Source organism: Sus scrofa, chromosome 16, assembly GCF_000003025.6.
Source record: "Sus scrofa isolate TJ Tabasco breed Duroc chromosome 16, Sscrofa11.1, whole genome shotgun sequence".
Classification (NCBI taxonomy): Eukaryota; Metazoa; Chordata; class Mammalia; order Artiodactyla; family Suidae; genus Sus; species Sus scrofa.
Genome location: NC_010458.4, coordinates 17,793,653 through 17,815,944, shown reverse-complemented (window position 1 = coordinate 17,815,944; position 22,292 = coordinate 17,793,653). Strand labels below are relative to the sequence as shown.

The 22,292-nt window shown below is 38.9% G+C and overlaps 1 protein-coding gene across 1 annotated transcript in view; it reads left to right on the top strand.

Annotated features, from left to right (window-relative positions):
* DROSHA (drosha ribonuclease III) overlaps positions 1 to 22,292 on the top strand; it is a 120,260-nt gene that overhangs the window by 32,010 nt on the left and 65,958 nt on the right. The window contains 4 exon segments of the mRNA XM_021077126.1: positions 1,154 to 1,240; positions 9,133 to 9,204; positions 11,071 to 11,152; positions 12,126 to 12,200. Of these exon segments, the coding sequence (XP_020932785.1) occupies positions 1,154 to 1,240; positions 9,133 to 9,204; positions 11,071 to 11,152; positions 12,126 to 12,200 (316 nt within the window).

The following is a 22,292-nucleotide window of genomic DNA, read 5'->3' as shown; positions in this document are numbered from 1 at the left end:
CAGTGGGTTAAGGATCCAGTGTTGCCGTGAGCTGCAGTGTAGGTTGTAGACATGGCTCGGATCCCGCATTGCTGTGGCTCTGGTGCAGGCTGGCGGCTACAGCTCCGATTAGACCCCTAGCCTGGGAACCTCCATATGCTGTGGGAACAACCCTAGAAATGGCAAAAAGACAAAAAAAAAAAAAAAAAAAGTAAAAGGTTCTATGTGTATAAATGGGTTAAAATGTGAATAGTCTAAATATGGATTTAGTTCTTAAATGTTCCTTCTTTTAAAAATATTTTTGTGCTGATAAAAATGGTCTTTATTGAGTACCCTGCTGGCATAGTGGATTCGGCCTTGTCACTTCTGTGGCTTATTGTCACTGCTGTGGCTTGGGTTCGATCCTTGGCCCCAGAACATCTGTATGCTGCAGGCATGGCACAAAAAAATTGGCCTTTATCATAATGACTTTTATTTTGGTTTCCTCTCATTATTACTACCTTCTGGCTTAAGATTAAAAATGGTGTGCTATAATAATGGCATAAAGAAGAGAGTCTCTGTGCTTAGATCAACATTGAATGTTTTAATTAGTTTTCAGCTACTTGAGATCTTTGATATTACGCAGGAGTTGATTTGTTACAGAGTAGGATGAGTTGGCATCTCCTTGGAGGGTCTGGGAATGGAGTGATGAAGGGATGAGTTTCTGGCACCCTGTGGCCTTTCAGAACCCTTCAGGCTGTTGCTGGTCTTGACTGTCATGATACCGAGTCTTCTCTACTGTGAGCTTTGATTCGACTGTGTTATTATCTTGTTCTTGTTAGGAATTCTGTTAGTTCAGAAATATAGTTCAGTAAGAATAGAGATGGTAGTATTGTGAGATTAAATAAAACAAGTTCCTAGAAAATGAAGCCATGTAGCCCTTTTTTTCTTTATGGCACTTATAATAAACATTCTTGATTGTCTAGTATACAAATATTACTGAAGCCAGAGAATTCCACCAAGCAGGAGAATTTTAGCTAGAATTAAACTCTTATATGAAGTTTCTCCCTGGTGTTTGGGAAAATGTCAATAGGAGTCCATACATTTCTCCTCTTGGTCGCTTTGTGTCCCGATGGGTTTCTGCACATGCAAATCATGTCATTTGTTCATGCTTTGTCTTTCTGTTTGCTTTTAGACTGACAGGCCAACTGTTATCGAATATGATGATCATGAGTATATCTTTGAAGGATTTTCTATGTTTGCACACGCCCCCCTGACCAATGTAAGTATGTGCTAATGGGCTGCTTTCTCCTTCCCTGTGCCACCTCTCCTCCCTTCATTCTTTCTTTCTAAAAGTCAAACTGAATTTCTTTTCATCTAACTGCTAAGTGACAGTTACTTTGTGTCCCTCTGCCTGAGCTGCAGGAAGTCAGCAGCAGTGTGTGTCAGGTGGGAGTATGACATCTGTGCAAATGAGTCACAGGTTTGGTCCACATTAAATGGTGTAAGTAAACATGTGTCAGAATAACATTTTGAGAGTGTGAAAGATTGAAAAAGAAGGATAAACTGTGGAGTAATGTGTCAAAGCTATTTTGGGTTGGGTGTCCTTCAAAAGAAAGTTGGAAAGTTTTAAGGAGAAGCTACTACTTAGTCTCAGAGCAATAGGTAAAGAAATAGTGCTTGTTCAGGATATCTGGAGCCTGAATTAATTTCTGCTCCAGTTTTCTGCTTTTGAATCCGAGAAACAGAGCTTCTTTAAGAGACTTTGTCTGACATAGACAATTTTGTCTGACATCCACAATTTTCTTATTCAGGCGTTAAGGCTGCTTTGTTGGTAATCAGTTCAAATGGAAGTTCTGTATCTGTGAGTCATAATCCTTCTGCCTCAAAGCTGGCAGTCTTGGGAATTGTCGTACTTATTCTGTATTGCAGTTGGACCTGGAGTGGAATTCACTGGTGGTTCAGGAAGGAAGTGTAGCGGTATCCTTGAGCCAGTCCAGATGCTGCCGTAGAACTTTTTGAATTAAAGTGGAATGTTCTTTAATCCTTGGTTTGGTTATAAAAAAGTGCATTTGCAATTTGAAAAGTTATTGTAGTACTGTTTACTTAAAACATGAAATTCTGTCCCATTGGAGAATAGATTCTTTGCCTAATCTTGTTCCTTCTAAAATACTATTTTTTATTAGTAGACATGATTCTATGGTAGTAAAACTAATTTAAAATCTGTTGATTTTTTAGTGAGATTTTCTTTATGCCACAGTATATTTTATCCTAGAGAATTTTCTTTGAGGTGATTACATTGTAGGAATAAATGCATTTGATAATACATATTACATCTACCATAATATAGAAAAGAGTACAATATTGCACTGTTTTTTCAATTGATGTATAATAATATTAGTTTCAAGTGTACAATGTAATGATTTGATATTTGTATATGTTATGAAATGATCACTATGATAAGTCTAACATACGTCACCATACGTAGTTACAAAATTATATATTGAACTAGTCTTAAACAACGTTTATGAAAAAGCACTAGGAAATTTTTGCATTTTGAAGGTTTCTTATTTTCTTACTTTTTTTAATGTCTCAATTAGGCACTCAAACCCTATATTACCCCAGATCTCATGGTCTTAGAGTTGGAAAAGCCTTTATTTATTTGATTGCGACGTTGTGCCGATTTCTGCTGTACAGCAAAAAGGCAGAAATATTATTGTCAGTCATGGTCTATTCCCGGAAACTGGATATAGTTCTCTGTGCTATACAGTAGGACCTTTTAAATATTAAATATTAATATTTAAATATTATTGTCAGTCATGGTCTATTCCCGGAAATTGGACATAGTTCTCTGTGCTATACAGTAGGACCTTGTTGTTTATCCATTCTAAATGTAATAGTTCGGAGCTATATACCCCAAACTCCCAGTCCATCCCACTCCCTCTCCTCACCCCCCTTGGCAACCACAAGTCTTTTCTTAATATCTGTGAGTCTGTTTCTGTTCTGTATATAGGTTCATTTGTGCCGTATTTTAGATTCTCCATATAAGTGATACCATAGGGTATTTTGACATTCTTTTTCTGACTTACTGCACTTAATATGAGAATCTCTAGTTGCATACCTATTGTTACAAATGCCATTATTTCATCCTTTTTTGTAGCTGAGTAGTATTCCTTTGTATCTATGTAGCACATCTTCTTAATTCATCATCTGTTGATGGACGTTTAGATTGTTTCCATGTCTTGGCTATTGGGAATAGTACTGCTGTGAACATAGAGGTACATGTATCGTTTTGAATTAGAGTTTTGTCCTGGTACACCTAGGAGTGGGATTCCTGGATCATGTAGTAATTCTGTTTTTTTTTTTTTTTTTTTTTGGAGCATGGAAAAGGTTTATTGCAGGGCCCTGTGTAACTGAGCAGGACCCCCATCATGTCCTCTACTTGCCTTTTTATCTATAGAAAAACTTTAGTCAAAGGACCAAGTTGATCAGGGAAGTGGGGAAAAAAAAAAAACAGAGAAAAACCCAGTAATTCTGTTTTTAGTTTTCTGAGGAACCTCCATACTGTTTTCCATAGTGGTTGTAGCAACTTACATTCCCACCAACAGTGTAGGAGGGTTTACGAATAACAAACCCTCTCTAGCATTTGTTATTCGTAAACTTATTAATGATAGCCGTTCTGACCAGTGTGAGATGATACCTCGTTGTAGTTTTGATTTGCATTTCTCTGGTAATTAGTGATATTGAGCACCTTTTCATGTGCCTGTGGGCCATCTGTATGTTGTCTTTGGAGAAATGTCTATTTAGGTCTTCTGCCCATTTTTTGATTGTTTTTTGTTTGTTTGTTTTTGTTTTTGTTGAATTGTATGAGTTATTTGTATATTTTGGAAATTAAGTCCTTATCAGTTGCGTTGTTTGCAATTATTTTCTCCATTCTGTAGGTTGTCTTTTCTTCTTTCTTTCTACGGTTTCCTTTGCTGTGCAAAAGCTCATAAATTTGATTAGGTACCACTTGTTTATTTTTGTTTTTATGTCTATGGCCTTGAGAAACTGACTTAATAAAACATTTGTATGATTTTTGTCAGAGAATGTTTTGCCCATATTGAAAAGGACTTCGGAAGTCATCTAATTCAACTCCCCCTACCCCAACATAATACATTTCTTTCTTTATTTCTCAGAGGGCTTGCAAATAAAAAAATTGGTTGTTGTGGAAATATTCTAAAATTACCTATTAATTCCAGATCTCATTTTAACTTTTAGGATCACTTTAAAGAAGGAAAGCAGTATGGCTTCAGAGAGAGCATAGTTTAAACATTAGTGAGTTCTGTTTACTAGCTGTGTGCTTGGACATTTCAGTTTTTATAAACCCTGATTTTCTCATCTATAAAACAAAGGTATTAGTTGTGACAATCTTATTGACTTTTATAAAAAAATGAATGACACATGAAAAGTATTTATCATGATGTTTAGTACACAGTATATATTAATACTTATTGCTTTGGATATGATGTCAGACCCACCCGGATTTGAATCTTTCTTCTAATTCTTCTTTTTCTTTAATTCTCAGTATTTAGTGACTTTGGATGGGTGATTCTTTGAGCTTTGTTAAAGTTCCTCAGTACAAGGTTTGGCACTGAGAAGCTGCTAGTGCTAATAGATTAATTACAGTTGTTACTGTTGATGTAAAATAAAACCTTGGACTGAAAAATTCCTGTCTTCAGCATCTATTTTTTATAAATATTCAAGTTCTTGAAACTTGAGAACTTAACTCTGTAATAAGATAAGCTCTGTCATTTGCGTTAGAGATGTTGATAAAATAAATCGAGTTTTAAGCCGTGTTGTATAGTTCATAGGAATTAGATCCATCAAAGGCCTCTTGAATTTGAAATAGCCTCCTAATAAAAAGAATTATTAAATCGCTTTACTGTTCTGATTCATTTCTTTGCTAGAGAGAGCACATCAGCAAGAAAGGCATGCAAATTGATGGTGATGTTAGAATCTCAACGCAGTCCTGTTCCGACAAGTTCTCTTAAGGTCTTCTTGAGTTGAGGTGGATCGAAAGCCTTGTTGGCTAAGTATAGAGTATTCTGGGAGTTTTATACTTTTATATGGTACATTTGTTACTACTTACAATACTAACTAAGGACTTTGATAACACAGCTAAAGATACCTAGATATATGTATATCTTATCCTGTCCTCAGAAGCACAAAGAGGCCCCATAATCATTTCCGTCCTGCATCACTTGGCTTTCCATTTCCAGTGGCCCCACTGCCCTGGATTTAGTAATTCAATGCCTGGAAACAGTAGAGTTAGATGTAACTGTTTAGGGAGGATTTTTTTTTTTTTTTTTTGCTTATTTTTGGTAGGATGAGTTAAGGGTTAGTGTTAGTATTAAATGTGTTTTAAGAAATGATAGGAGGCATTTGTATTACTTGATTGGCCAGTTGAGCTCTCAATCACCTGAGCTCCCAGTATGTAGGAAAATGATGCATTCTCTTTGGGTCTTAGAGAGAGAGATGAAAGTTTGAATAGAAAAGGAGATTCTGCCTTTCCAAATTTGTCTGTCTGAGAAGGGCTCTCGTTGTATGGATGAGAACTCCAAAGAAAATAAAGTGTATATAAGAGAAGAGGTCAAAGAAGAAATCCCCCAAAGTGATTTTAGTTGAAATAATGTGGGGAAAGGACCTCTCTTGCATAAATTGGCCAGCAGAGTCGCTTTTGGTAAAGAGTGAAGTTTTATACTCTTGCTCTTTCTCTCTTGACGATCTCTTTCTCTCCTTGGTACTTCTTTCCCCGACTAATGCAGCCACATCACGGTTTTTCCTCCCATATGTGTTCTGGTATTAATATTTGGAGCTGTGACATATGGCTTTTTGATCCACACTCACATTTCAGATGCCTCAGAGGGACATAACTACCTTATTGTCCCCTTAGGGACCTCACCCTCAACCTGTATGAAACTGAACTTGTCATCTTCTCTGCATATTGAGTTTAGGATACTCAGAGAACACCCTATGTATTTCCTTATATTAATACCACTATGGAGTTCCCGTCGTGGCGCAGTGGTTAACGAATCCAACTAGGAACCATGAGGTTGCGGGTTCGGTCCCTGCCCTTGCTCAGTGGGTTGACGATCCGGCGTTGCCGTGAGCTGTGGTGTAGGTTGCAGACGCGGCTCGGAGCCCGCGTTGCTGTGGCTCTGGCGTAGGCCGGTGGCTACAGCTCCAATTAGACCCCTAGCCTGGGAACCTCCATATGCCTTGGGAGCGGCCCAAAGAAATAGCAAAAAGACAAAAAAAAAAAAAAAAAAATACTACTATGATCCATCTTGTTTCCTAGTCCAGAAACCTAGAAATTATCCTTTATTCCTTCTTCTCTCTCATTCCCACATCAGAATGGACACTGCGTGTTTCTTTTTTCTTTTTCTTTCTTTTTTTTTTTGTCTTTTCTAGGACCGCACCCGTGGCATATGAAGGTTCCCAGGCTAGGAGTCGAACGCGGGATCCGAGCCGAGCTGCACCACAGCTCACGGCAACACCGGATCCTTAACTCACTGAGCAAGGCCAGGGATCGCACCCGCAACCTCATGGTTCCTAGTCAGATTCATTAACCACGGAGCCACAACGGGAAATCCGAACACTGCGTATTTCTGTCACATCTATGTTATAAATTCTCCCTCCCGCCTTTAGTGTTCTCTTCATTTGGCTCCTGGACTGTTTGATTAGACTCCAGTCTGGTCTTCTGGTCTCTTGCTTTGCTCCCCTATAAGCTGTTCCCATCCTGTTTACATGGCAACCCACCCTTGTAAACTGGTGGTCTCTCACTGAAAGCACTTGAATGACTTCTTGTTGCCTTTAGGATAAGCTCTGAATCCTTAACACGGCTTGTAAGGTCTGCAAAATACAGGTCAAACTTCCTCTTGCTTCTCTGTCTCCATGTATTTCACTCCTGAGGAACTACCCAGGACTGACCAGTTCTTCCCCCGGCTCCCTGTTCTTTGTCTTATCCCTGATCTTCCCCAATTTAATTTTCTGGATGACCTGGAAAATCTCTCCCAGCTTTGAAGAGTCAATTCACATATTATCTTTTCTTTAGTTCTGTTTCACATTATGCTTTTTTGCATATTTGTTTTTAATTGCACTTATAAGTTACCCTGTATCATAATCTATACTTAACTTATATGCCTTGTTTCCTCTTTTAGATCCTTACCTTTTTTTTTTTTAAGTTGGCTTATATTTATTTATTTTTATTTTTCATTTTTTATTTTTGGCCTATCCTAGGGCCGCATCCCACGGCATATGGAGGTTCCCAGGCTAGGGGTCTAATCGGAGCTGTAGCCACCCGCCTACTCCAGAGCCACAGCAACGTGGGATCCGAGCTGCGTCTGTGACCTGCACCACAGCTCAGGGCAATGCTGGATCCTTAACCCACTGAGCGAGGCCGGGGATCGAATCTGCAACCCCATGGTTCCTAGTCAGATTTGTCGCCACTGTGCCACAACGGGAACACCCAGAATCAATATTTTAAAAATATGAGTAATTGTACCAATTTACAGCTCTCAATTTTGTTTTGTTTTGTTTTGTTTTTTTAGGGCTGCATCCACGGCATATGGAAGGTTCCAGGCTAGGAGTTGAATCGGAGCTGCAGCTGCTGACCTACGCCACAGCCACAGCAACTTGGGATCCAAGCTGCGTCTGTGACCTATACCATAGCTCATGGTAACGCTGGATCCTTAACCCATTGAGCAAGGCCAAGGATCAAACCTGTGTACACATGGATGCTAGTTGGGTTCGTTAACCCCTGAGTCATGACAGAGCTCCAGATATTTTTAAATGATTGTAGGAAGAAAGAACTTAAAGATGATAGTGGCCTTAGCATGTCGCTGTAGTTGGTTTCGAACTGATTACCACAAGAAGGCTGAAAATGGATCTCTCGTTAAAGCTAATTATGAATTTCACCCAAATTAGCTGTTGTCCTTCAGAAAATAAAAAAGGAAGGGAGGGAGGGAGTAAGGGAAAAGAAAAAGCACCAAAGAGCTAAACTTCATTTCTGAGAAAAAGATTTCCAGCAGATGGCATTATAAGACTATTTTTGTTTTCCTCACCATTCCTTTTGCTGGTAGAATTAAAATTTGTTTCTGATTGCTATGGTTTGTAAAAACTATTACATCTGTGTAAAATCTTGTTATGGACAGATTGAGCGGCCAGAAAAGCCTACTTAACACATCTCTAGGGCTTCTGAGCCTATTATTTTCCCCAGCTAGTCAGCCAAGCCACTGCAATAACCTCCCACCCTCCCTTTCTTGTTCTTCCTTCATTCAAAAATATACTTACAGAAAACCTATTAAGTCTAGACACTAGGCTAATGTCTGATGATACATGGTGAAACAAGACAGATGTGGATTTATTTCATCTAAGCCTCCCTTCATTTTCACGCGTACCCTGAGTATTAGAATAGGTAATGAGAGGTGGATATCCTGGTGGCTTAGAGCTAGAGTCTAGAGCAAGAATTTCTAATTCACCAGCTGCCAGTTACCATTGGCAAAGTACCTGATGATGGCATCTATTTCCTCCACTGCACAATGGGGAGAGTAGTTGTACCTCTCTCACAGGGGTGGTTACACAAGTGACGGTATGTGAAGTAGTAGAGGAGTACCTAGCTTAGTGAGTGTTAGCTGTTATTATTATTTTTATTACCATGATTGCTTTTGTCCCAGAGTCAGAGAGGCAGCAACAGTTGTGTGTACTTCACTGACTTATGCATCTAGAACTGATGAACCGTCTGCCTGTTATCCTTGCTCTGCCTAAAGAGCCGAAGATTCTGAAAGATTTAAAAAACCCAAGAAAAAGCAGTATTTAATTGTGGTTTTATTAATTCTTAAGAGGCTATATGTTTGGTTTTAATAGATTCTTGTCATGTTTGTGTTGCTGCTGCTAATAGTTAATTAAGCACCAACATGATGCAGGTATCCTGTAGAGGCTGGGCCAGCTGGGTTCTTGCCATTAAAACCCCACAGTTATGGTCAAGCTTCATGTGCAATATCGTTAGCAACTTAGATTAAGGTGAAAATTTCTTATTTGGTTCATGGCCTTCTGGGTCAGGCAGCAAACACATGTACAGTGTGAGCGCAGGAAGGTGTTTTGAAACTGAACCTCTCCTTGTTCTTATTGCAGATTCCACTGTGTAAAGTAATTAGATTCAATATAGACTACACGATTCATTTCATCGAAGAGATGATGCCTGAGGTAAGGGAAGATTATTTAACAGCTTGATGTAGTTTACTCTTTTGTTTATTCCATATGTATATCTTTAAAGCATTGAACTTGGCTAGCTCTGGCTTTTTGCTGTAAGAATACCCTTGAAGTATTGTATGCACTCTTGAAAGGACCAATCAGGTGTAGCTGTAGTCAGATGTAGCTTTAGGAGCAAGGTTAAAATTTGGGGAGTTTTCCAAGTTATTAACCTGTGTTTGAACCCATTTCTCCTCGTCTTGCATCTACTGATAGTAACTTTACATCTGTTTTAGTTTGTTTTGGACAGGGGACAGCCTTTGGTTACTGGTCATTATCAGAGAGGAAATTAGAAGAGTGAAACTGAATCTGATAACCGTTGGAATAATCTTATTCATTATCTCCAGTGACAAGATCAATGCTTGGTTCATTTTTCTTCCCATGTATTTACATATTTTTCCTAATTGTTTTTCACTGCCGATGCTCAGCAGCAGATTTATCTAAATATATGCAAGAGGCTTAAAATTCCAAAGCAAGATTAATGTGAATCTCAGAATGATTCATTGCCTGATCTTGAATTTAGTGGTGACAACAAATCACACTAAGAAATAACAACTAGACAGCAAACAAGCTTGTGTACTTAACGTGGTGCTGGAGTCGGGGTTGATTTCCTGAGCCCCTGGCTCCTCTTGCAAACCTTGTTTAACCGTGAGGCTCTGTTGAGGGCAGTGGAGCACCGAGGTGGATTGATGAGCATGACACGCATGCTTAGTTTGCACCTATTTCATTCTGGGCAAGTCCTGTTAATTCCACCTGTCTTTCAAAAAGAATTAAAGAGAAAGGGCCACCTTTTCGTTGTTCAGCTGAGAAGGGCTTTTTTTGCTTCCTTTTGATTTTTGAGGTCATAAGCCTCCATTTGCTATTGTAAAAGTTTATGACTTCTGGCGTGATCTCACGCAGGGTGATTTATGAACCCTGAGCAAAACAAGTAGGAGGAAGAATTATGAGACAAGTCTCACTTGCAAATATATCATCTGTTAAGCTTGTTTACAGCAGACATTTTAGTACAAAGTTTTCTAGTTTTTCTTAGCCCTTTGTTTGCCTTCATTAAGAATTTGAACTTTTTTAGCACAGAGACCTCTTTTCATGGTCGCTCTAAATAGTGGTTCTAGGTGTGTTTGTGGGGTGGAGGTGAGAAGGGGTAAGGTGGGGTTGCTGAGGATAATCCTATCTGAGCTGGCCACCCAGTGTGTAATTTGAACTAACTAGAAGGCCACAGGAGATTCTAATATGTTTTCTAATTGGTTAGAAAATTATGACATAAACATGACTTTAATTTTTTAAAGTTTCACATCATTTTATTTGTATGTTGGAAAGGGCCAAGTTCATATGTTCTTAAACATCCTAATGGCATCGTTGCCTACTTCATTAATGTCTCAAGCCAATGAGCCATTATAGGATGGTGGACAAACTTTTTAGGAGGCTACATTGTTTTATTATAGTTTCAGTAGACACTTTTTCTTTTTTTTATTGTCTTTTTGCCATTTCTTGGGCCGCTGCCATAGCATATGGAGATTCCCAGGCTAGGGGTCTAATTGGAGCCATAGCTACCAGCCTACGCCAGAGCCACAGCAATGTGGGATCCGAGCTGCATCTGCAACCTACACCACAGCTCACGGCAATGCCGGATCGTTAACCCACTGAGCAAGGGCAGGGACTGAACCCACAACCTCATGGTTCCTAGTCGGATTCGTTAACCACTGCGCCACGATGGGAACTCCTCAATAGACACTTTTTTAAGACACTTGACTAGAACAAGCTGAACCTCCAGTTAATATATATTTGCATACTATAGTTATTTGGTTTTGCTTTATTTTTCAGAATTTTTGTGTGAAAGGACTCGAACTCTTTTCATTATTCCTATTCAGAGATATTTTGGAATTATATGACTGGAATCTTAAAGGTAAATAATAGGATTTAGAGAAAAGTGGAAGGCTCCTTGAAGAAAGAATGTTATAGCATATGTGAGAACTCTTATAGAAGTGAGTGGGTATTAATTTCAATGATAGTTGAAATTCCTCTTTTGAAATGCCCAGGGAAAATTGTGTTATACATAGGAATGTTTGACGTGAATATCATTTGACATGAATAAGTTCTTATGGAGCTTATTTTAGTATGAGGTAAGTGTCCATTACTGAAGATTACCATTACCTGTTAACTGAGAAGATGGTATCAGTTTGTTGAGTAACTACCTTGATCTGTGTGCATTGGGGAAAATCTTATTAGTTAATATTTTAAATCCATTGAACTTTATTGTAATGAACTTCTTCCAAGATGACAGTTTATTAAAACAGAACTTTCTATAGTTAGCCCTCGGAACACACACAGACACTCTGAGCTACGTCAGTTCAAAACTTGATATTTGGTTCTTGAGTAATCATTCACTCTTTTGGAAATGCCTGTATTCCAGCAGACATTTGTTTATTTTTAGAACAGTATATTGATGAATGGCTTTTCAAACCAAGTTTTTAATAGTATTTCTCTCTTTTTTTTTTCCCCAGTTATATTGATTAAAATGGAGTGGAATGAAAACACCAACATATTATATATCATGCAATAATTGAGTTATAACAAAGTCTATCTTTGAATTTCTAAAAACAGATTTACCGTATATATAATATATCGCATATATCCTTGAGGCTTCCATTCTTCTCTTACTTTGGGTAGTCTCCTCACTGCAGTCTTCATGGGATGTTTGTGGCAGTTACCACATGATGGATTTAGTTGTTGAGGAGAAGGAGGGGCACTGTTTTTTACGATCCTCTTTCTGGTGGTGTTTTTTTGTAGTTATCATAAATCTCAGGAATTAAGTTGCAGTGTTTGTTTCCTAAGGCAGTTTTATTTATTTTTTCTTTCCTTTCACTTGTTTGCTTTAGGTCCTTTGTTTGAAGATAGTCCTCCCTGCTGCCCAAGATTTCATTTCATGCCACGTTTTGTAAGATTTCTTCCAGGTAAATCTTTTGGCTTGTCAGTGACCTGGTGAGAGAGTGCATCTGAAAATAAGCCTGCCATTTTCCTTTCAGTCTTTAGGGACAGCTTTCCTGCCTCAGACACTTAATTATCTACTTCTCAGGTCAGGCTTGAAAATGTAAAATTATACATGTAAAACACACCATAATTTCTGGTAGCCCCAAATTAGATGAGCAGTGGGAGAATTGATTTATAAATTTTGAGTCTTGGTAAAATATCATGCAAATATTAAAATTAATATGGAAAAATACATGTGGCTTAAAATGCATATAGTTAATTAGAAAACAGTTATAAAATTTTATAAACAATATGATTACGCTAAAATTATTGCAGTAGTTGTATTAAGATAGTTGTATTATTGGTGGTTTTTTCCTATTTTTTGACATATATGTTTATTCATTTTATAGTAATAGTATATCTTTTATGAAATTAAAAATATATAAGTATATGACTTCTATATTTTTTAAAGCAATATTTTAACAACTTTAAAATTTTTGTCAAGAGGCTAGCTGTGAGTTAAGGCATTATATTTAGTGTTTTAAAAATGGTTGTTTTTAACAAAGCCTTTGGATGCTTTTCGTTTGCAAAATCTTCACCATCAAAGAGAATTCATCTCTGGAATCTCATTTTCCTATATCTCACTTTCTGGTGACATCTGACTATACTTCCAGCCTCTTGTTCCCTTATGCCCTTTGCTTCTGCTCGAATCTTCTTTTTCTCTCCCTGTGTGCAGCTACCTTTCTTTACTTTCCTGCTTAAGTCCTGTCTTCCGACTTCTGTCTCAGCTCTAGTGGCCTGTGCCCCTTGTGCCCCTCTTTCCTTCCATGGAAATGTTATTTCAACCATTTGTCTTTTCTTCTTCCATGTTCAGGCCACTGAGTGATATGGGAGAAAAAAAAAATACTGATGCGATAAATCTGTGGTTTACGGTTTGAGTTGGGGAGCTTTTCATCGTGTGAGCTGTCTGCCATGTGCACATAGCAGCAGTTTCAGAAATTCAGGCCTCTGTTCATGCTTTCCTCCTCATGTCTGGTCCTCCTGGGGCCGGGAGCCCTTGCCTCCCCCATGCCTCCGGACCCTGCCTTGAGCCTGTCAGATTCTGGGCCATTCACAGCCTGGCTCTATTTTTGTGACACCCCTACCCTGCTACAGCTGCTGACACCAAAGCCAGCCTCCAAAATGCCAAAACCAGTGGACACCTTTTAGCTTAGTCTCCCCCCAATGTGGGCTCTTGGCCCTGTCTGTCGGCTGAGCTCGCCTTACTTTTCTTCTAGCTCTCTGACTCATCCTCTGTGGCTTTGGTTTCTTGTCTACCCACTCTAGTTTAGCTTTTCCTCCAGAGGTTGTCCTCGGTACCCTTCCCTCAGTTCACTCAGTCCCAAGGGCTTATCTTTATTTTGGGATAGTGTTAATCATATTTTTAGTATTATCGTTAATGTTTATTTTGTTTGGAAAATGCTTTCAAAAGGTTTTCTCTTTTGGAATCTAGTTTTATTTTATCGAGGGCCCCCCTTTTTTTTCTTTTCAAGTGAATGCTTCTATGATTTTATAATGGAGCCATAGCAGTAAACTTATTAGAAAATGATGTTAGAGTTTGTTGAAAAGCCATTCCTTTCTATATCTATCTGCCTCTAGGCCTTTTATGACCAAACAAATCTCTAAGAGAAAGTGGATACTTTTAAAAATCATCGTAAAGAAAAATCTCATGTCAGATATTCACTTTGTGGGATTTCAACTCTCACAAAATGTTTCTCATAACCGCGTAGGGATAACACTTAGGTTGTCGTAAAGAAAAAGGTCTATTGATTTATTTTTAAACAGGATTTGCTTTTTCATTAGGCTTCCTTTCGAAAATATACTTATTCAAAAAAAAAAACAACAAAAAAACAAAACACAAAACCCTGAAGGATACAGAAAAATGCCTAGTATATAAAATGCATTTTGGTATTGGATGGTAAATTGTGTTTGGTTCATTTTTTATAATATGACTTCACTAAAGATCTTTAGGCAATGGCGCGTTAAAAAGGAAAACACATTTTGATGTGTATTTTCATTTTTTTCTGTGCATAGATTTTTCCCATAGTAGAATCATACTGATGTATGTTTTGCATCCTAATTTTGTGGTCGTTGTATTGATACATGTTTTGCATCCTAATTTTTAATAATTAATTGAGCAGATAGTTTTTGGTTTTTTTGTTTGTTTGTTTTTTGTTTGTTTTTTTTTTTGGCCAAGCCTGCAGACTATAGAAGTTCTTGGGCTGGGGTCAAACCTGTGCCACAGCAGTTACCCAGGCTGCTGCAGTGACAATGCAGGATCCTTAACCTGCTGCACCACAGCAGGTGGATATTTTTAAAGATCATGATATGTAGTACCAAATTTCTTGTCAGAAGAATTGTATCAGTTTATGCTGCGATGAAAAAGGCATTATTAGTCTTCTTCCCCATTTTGGACCCTCCCTCTATCCCTCCTTCCTTCCTTATTTTTAGAATTTTCAGCTGTAGTTCCATGAGACTAAGGAGTAAATTGTCTTGTATCAGTAGTAACATACTTCTTGGCACATAGCAGGGGCTCAGTAAATACTTGTTTACCATCTTTAATTGGCCATAATAGTGCCTTTGTTAAATACGAGTGTATTTTGTTACTAATGAGAGTGAATGTGCTTTTCAAACATTCTTTGGGATTGTTTCTCTCTCTCTCTCTTTTTTTTTTTTTTTGGCCATTTCTTGGGCATGCTCCCATGGCATATGGAGGTTCCCAGGCTAGGGGTCTAATCGGAGCTGTAGCCACCGAGCTACACCAGAGCCACAGCAATAGCAGATCTGAGCCGTGTCTGCGACCTACACCACAGCTCACGGCAACGCCCGATCCTTAACCCACTGAGCAAGGCCAGAGATCAAATCTGAAACCTCATGGTTCCTAGTCGGTTTCGTTAACCACTGTGCCACGACGGGAACTCCTGTTTCTCATTTTTAAAAAATAAACTTTTGATTGAAGTAGAACACAAGTACTGAAAAGTGCACATATCATAAATATAAAACTCAATAAATTTTCAAAGTGAATGTTGACTGTGCACTCAGCACCCAGCTCAAGAATACCAACATCTGAGAGCCCCTTTCCAGTCACTGTCCAGCCCCTCAAGGTAGCCTCTCTTCTGACTTGAAAATACCATGTATTACTTTTACCTGTCTTTGAATTATAAAAATTAGAACTGTGTATTCTTTTTTGTTTCTGTCTTCTTTTGTATTATGTGTTTTCGAGACACCTATTGTTCCAGTGAAATGTAGTTGTCTCATTCTCATACGAATGAGATGTATTTAACCTGTCCGTGATTAATGGACATTTAGGCATTTTCAGTTTTTGATTCTTTCAGATAGCATACATGTGTTCACCAAACACTTTGTACATGCCTTTTGGTGAGCATATATTTATTCTTTTTTATAGAGGATGTGTACCCAGGAGTGGAAATTCTGGATGTGTTCATACTAAGCTTTGTAGATATTTTCAGTTTTCCAAAGTGATTGTACCATTTTACTGTCCTACCTGCGGTATATATGAGAGTTCAAGGTAGTCTACATTTTTACCAACACTTGGCATTTTTCTCTTTTGCAGGTTAGCCGTTCTGATGAGTATTCAGATGTATCCCATTATGGTTTTAATTTTCATTTCCCTAGTGACTAATGCAATGGAGCGCCATTTCATATATTAACTGACCATTTAGATGTTGCCTTTTGAAGTGGCTATTCAAGTTTTTAGCTCATTTTTCTATTGAGTTACATCTTCCTTTTTCTCATTTATTTGTAGGTATTTTATATACACATATACTGTATATGAGTTTTTTGTTATATATATATATATTGCTGATACGTTTTCTGTGATTACTTTTTTACCATCTTAATGGCGATTTTTGATGTATAGAAATTCTTAATTTTAACATGGTCCAACTTAAGTATTTTTTCTTTATGCTTAGAGCTTTCTGTACCTTGTTTGTGAAATCTTTGCCTACCCCAGGGTCATCAAGAAACTCTTCTATATCTTCTACACATTTAGGTCTATAATCTGTCGCAAATTTGTTTTTACAAATGGTATGAGATATGGTGTTCCCACTGTGGCTCAGCAGTAACGAACCTGACTAGAATCCATGAGGACGAGATTTTGATCCCTGGCCTTGTTCAGTGGATTAAGGATGCCGTGTTGCTGTGGCTGTGGCGTAGGCCTGCAGCTGTGGATCCAATTAGACTCCTAGCCTGGGAACTTGCATATGCTATGGGTGTGGTCCTACAAAGACAAAACAAAAACAAAAACAAAACAACACCAAATGGTATGAGATGGGGTCAAGAGTCATTATTTTCAACTTGACATCCATTTGACACAGCACCATTTATTAAGACCATTCCTTCTTCACAAAATTGATGTGTTACTTTTGCCTTTAATTGTGTCGACTTGTGTGTGTGTGTGTGTGTGTACACAAACAATACAAAGATATACAAAGTAGACGTGTGAAAATGAGTAGGTGCTATAAATGGTTTGATTTGTATTTAACTTGTAGAGAGAGAATTATGCTTTTTTCTTTTAACAGTAAATATGTTCTACTACTTGACCTTTTTACTCAACTATTTCAGAATCCTCTATGAAAATACATTGCCCAATTTTTAACACCTGTATGGTATTCCACAGTAGGAATGAGCATTAATAGGACATCAATTTTGTTACTAGTTCTTCTAGTGTTGAGTATTTTGGAGGTCTATATTTTTCCCCCATTACATATAAATACGTCAGGAATAGTCTTGTGCATCTATCCTTTTGCATTTGTGAGAGTATTTCTATAAGATAGATTTCTAGAAGAGAAATTGTTAAGGCAATATGAACTTTTTTTTTTTTTTTTTGTCTTTTTGCCATTTCTTGAGCTGCTCCCGCGGCGTATGGAGGTTCCCAGGCTAGGGGTCCAATCGGAGCTGTAGCCACTGGCCTACGCCAGAGACACAGCAACGCGGGATCCGAGCCGCGTCTGCAACCTACACCACAGCTCACAGCAACGCCGGATCGTTAACCCACTAAGCAAGGGCAGGGACCAAACCCGCAACCTCACGGTTCCTAGTCGGATTTGTTAACCACTGCGCCATGACAGGAACTCCAATATGAACATTTTAAATTTGGAAATTTGTTCTCTGTGGAAGGGACACATAATTTGTAGTTCTACTTCTTTCTTTCTTTTCTTTTTTTTTTTTTTTTTTTTTGTTTCCGTCTTCTTAGGTCCATACTGGAAGTTCCGAGGCTAGGGGTCAAATTTGAGCTGTAGTCACTGGCCTACGCCACAACCACTTCAGATCTGAGCCACAGGTGCGTCACGCCACAGCTTGCAGCAGCACCAGATCCTTAGCCCATTAAGCAAGGCCAGGGATCGAACCCACATCCTCATATAGGCTAGTCGGGTTCTTAACCCACTGAGCCATAAAGAGAACTCCCCTTATTTGTAGTTCTAACCAACATTTTTAACAGTACCCTTTTTCTATACATCTGCCAACACTGGATATTACTAGTCATCTGATAAGTAAAAAGTCATCTCACTGTTATTATCTGCATCTTACTTGAACTCCTGTGAGAATGAGCAGCTTTTATATATTTCAGATATTTCGTGGTCTTCTCATTCTCATTGGATTTTTATATATGTCAGTTTATTATAATATATAATTTATTAAAGTTTATCAGTCATCATAATTTTTCTCAAGTTTCTCAGTGGACCTACTTTGAAGACATCTGTTTCAGTTGCTTTATACAGATTTATCCAAAATTAAGCTTACAGTGTAAACCAAGGATTGTTCAGTACAGCTCAGTTTACCAAAAGTCAGATCATAGAACATCCAGTTTATTGATATTTGAAGAGTTTTCTCAAGTTGTTGTTTCTTTCTTATTCCTGCCTCTACCTTTGGTAGCCATATAGTTTTTTGTTTGTTCGTTCGTTTGTTTTGGTCTTTTTCCTTTTTTTTTAAGGCCACACCCATGGCATATGGAGGTTCCCAGGCTAGGGGTCAAATTGTAGCTGTAGCTGCCAGCCTACACCACAGCCACAGCAACATGGTATCGGAATCATGTCTGCAACCTACACCACAGCTCATAGCAACGCCAGATCCTTAACCCACTGCGTGAGGCCAGGGATCGAACCCGAGTCCACATGGATACTGGTCGGGTTTGTTAACCACTGAGCCATGATCGGAACTCCCAGTAGCCATATGGTTGATAAGCTTTCTCTTAGAGCCATTTGAGGTTTTATCCTAACTGCAGGCAGGACTCTGGCAGGGTGTAATTCAAGAGAGGAAGGCTGCACTTACAGGAAAGCCTTCTCATTGTTTATATCATTATGGTAGTAAAGCTTTGAGGATCCTGAATCAATTTCGCAAATTGACTATCTAGCAGATTGATTTTTGGAAACTGTCCCATTCTGGAGAAGTAGTTCTTTAGGTGTGGCTGACAGAGGGCCAGAGGGTCAGAGAGTATGTCAGAATTCCCAGGAGGCAAGTGTAATTTGTAAAAAAACATCAGTTGCTATAGCATCTTACTGTAACTTTCTGTTTGGAAGATTTAGAAAATACTGTGTTGTTAATGCAAATCTTCAAAACTTAAGATTATATAAAGTTGGCTTAGGAATATACAAGAGACCTGGAGACACAGTTATGTAGTTATTCTTTCTCAGTATAGGGAAAATGGAAGGTATTTTTATATTTCCTGAAATTGAGTGTTACACTGTTGAGAAAGACTCGTTTCACCAGCTATATTCCTAACACAAGTTCCCTAACAAATGACCCCACCCCCTCAAATAACCATATAAATAATCAAGCAATATAAACTGGGAGAATTGGGTCTCTAAGAAACAGTTTATAAAGTCTGTCAGTTCATTAATGACTGTCCAGATTCATTCCCTGAAACACAAACTCCAGTTCTTCCCGAATAATGAGCCGTTGTCACAGTTCCAGCCCCAGTGCTGGCAGAATTCCTGCTAACCTTAGCTTACCCGCTCTAATTTCTCATTTATATCGTGTCCTATTTATCTCAGCCAACGAGATAAAAATTACTTCCTAGCCCTCTGTGACATAGTTCCATAAATCCCCAACATAAACATGTAGCAAAGTAGACAAACCAAAAGAGCCAATTCATTAACATTAGTAAACTCATGGCAGTCTGCAAGCAAGTGGTCACGTTATTTATCTGCTTCAGAAAGTCATTCCACAAATATTTGTGGAGTGTCTCTTTTGCCAGGCTGGGTGTGAGGCTGCAGCCCTTGCCCCATGGGCTGGAGCAGGACTCTCTTGTCTTGTCTGCCTTTCCTTACCCTTCCAGAAGGATTGTACCTTAATTCCCATCCTGGAGCAGCCACCCCCCGCCTTGATAAGCCTTTCACCTCAGATTCTCTGTCCCAAGTTTCTACTTTTTCACATTGGTAAATATCTATGTTTTTAGGTTTTAGTTGCTATTTAAAATATTTAGCAGACTTCCACGGAGGTTAACAGTTTGGCCTTCAGCATTACCACCTGCACCTGATGTGTATATGTTTTTAAGAACCTATTTCTGGTTCCATGCTGCTGTAAAGCTCTCCTCCCTCAGCAGCTTTGCACCCAGACTAGGTAGACGTGTTCTCAGAAGCACTGGGTGGCCATACCTGCTTCGTCTCACAGGTATTCTTCTCCTCGGTTGGGCAGTTCCATTGGTTTGTAGGTTTAAGTATTCCTCAATTCCAGTAGCTCTTGAATTTTTTAGTCTTTTCACTTTAAATCCCAATACCCCTAGTCCTTTTCACTTTTATTTGAAATGCCCTGAAGTCTGCCGCTTGCAACTGCTTGAGGGGAGATTCCAGCTCCAATTTGTATTCCTGGATTTGTGGACCTTTGTTCCTCCTACCAGGCACCAACTTCCTCCAGTAAAATCTAAATCTTTTCTAATCCTTATAGCAAAACAACACTCTGCTCCTTATGGTATCCTAGACTCTTTATGTATCCATAGAGGCCTGCAGTACTCTTGAGTAATCTTACCAAATATAACGATTCCTAGCTAACTGCTATTTTACCCTTTCCTTGATTCCTAGCAAATCTTGTCAGTGTGGCTGATCTCTGGGCTCTCCAGGTTTCCTTTCTCCCTGCTGTTGTGTGGGTATACACACACAGTGTGAGTCAGCTGACTCTGGCTTTAGAGTTCTCTTATCCACCTGCTCACCTCAGGCCCCCTAGAAGCAGAGATTACCATGGGCTCAGACTGACAGACAGGCATTATGGGTTTGCTGGGTGCTTTAGCAAAGAGGGGAACATCATTGACTGAGAAAGACATGCCACATGCAGATGGATCGAAATGCCTTTTGAGACAGACTCTGAGAAATATGCCCTTAACCATGAAAATCTGTTAATCAAAGGTGACTCTTGGGTTTAAGGCAGATGTTTTGTAATGAAGCATAAATTTTTTTTTTACTGCTGTAAACATTAATATGAATAGTAGATAGAACACGTCTTTGTGTGTGTTGATTATATTTTGTACATTAGTTACTTCTTAGTTGTTTTTTTTTTTTTTTTAATGTTTTGTTTTGTTTTTTTTAGGGCCACACATGAGGCATATGGAAGTTCCCAGGCTAGGGGTAGAATGGGAGCTACAGCTGCCAACCTGTGCCACAACCACAGCAATGTGGGATCTGATCCGAGTTTTGCGACCTACACCACAGCTCACAGCAATACCAGATTCTTAAGTCACTGAGCAAGGCCAGGGATTGAACCCACATCCTTGTGGATACTAGTCGAAGTCCTTTTCCCTGTGCCACAATGGGAACTCCCAGTTTGTTTGTTTTTTTAAATTAGAGACTCTGTGTCTTTGATTAAAAGAACTCTCTTTTCAGAATGTTATCTGCAAAGATTCCTCTAAGAACAGTTGTGATTAATCACCGTTAGCCAGTGTGCTTCCTGAATACCTAGATCTTGTGTTTTCGTTTGTTTTTTTCCCATAATTACTACACAGGAGAACTCATAGTTCACATAATGGTGAAAAACATGCTCCCATCTGAGAATCAGCTCCAGAGCTCTTACTCTGCTCTGTAAAGCTTTGCAAGATCTGTCTTCCCTGCTTGCCTCCCTTATGCTCACCTCCTTACTTCACTCCATCCATGCCCTCCTCTTTGCAGTCCCTGGAACACATCGATCCCATTCTACCTTACTGCTTTTGCTGTTTTTTCTACCCAAGACACTCTTCCCCAGTTAGCTGAAAGGGGCTCTTCTCTTTCTTTCAAGTCTTTGCTCACGTGGTACCTTTTCAAAGATGCCTTTCCTGATCCCCCCTTTTATGTATAGTTGCCCAATTAATTTTTCTACATAGCATTCATCTCTGATATATTATGATGTAGGGCTTGTTTTTGTTTGTTTGTTTGTTTTGTTTGTTTGTTTGTTTTACTGTCGATTTCCCTTCTCTGGAATATAAGGGGTTTCACCTTTTTAGCAATATTGTGTTTCCTGGGCCTGCTACATAATAAGCGCTCAGTAAATATTTGTTGAATGAATGCATGAATATTTGGATCGATGAATGAACGCATCTCTACATATATAGTAGCTCTGTAGCAGCAATGCCATCTAATTCCAGAGCAGCATCTGAGAGAGAAACACAAATCAAAAAGAAATTTTGGGAGTTCCTGTCGTGGCGCAGTGGTTAACGAATCCGACTAGGAACCATGAGGTTGCGGGTTCGGTCCCTGCCCTTGCTCAGTGGGTTGATGATCCGGCTTTGCCGTGAGCTGTGGTGTAGGTCACAGACGCGGCTCGGATCCCGAGTTGCTGTGGCTCTGGCGTAGGCCAGAGGCTACCGCTCCAATTTGACCCCTAGCCTGGGAACCTCCATATGCTGCGGGAGTGGCCCAAGAAATAGCAAAAAAACAAAAAATAAAAAAAAATTAAAAAAAAATTTTTTTTGACCCTTACTGTCTTCTCTCACATGTAGGCGTATGTTTTTAACCCAAAGCAATTCAAATTAAAATCTTTTGTCGTCTTCTGTTTTCTAGTATCCCAGATTCCTCGGGTGCCATGAACTCTTCTAGCACAATTAAGGCCCTTTC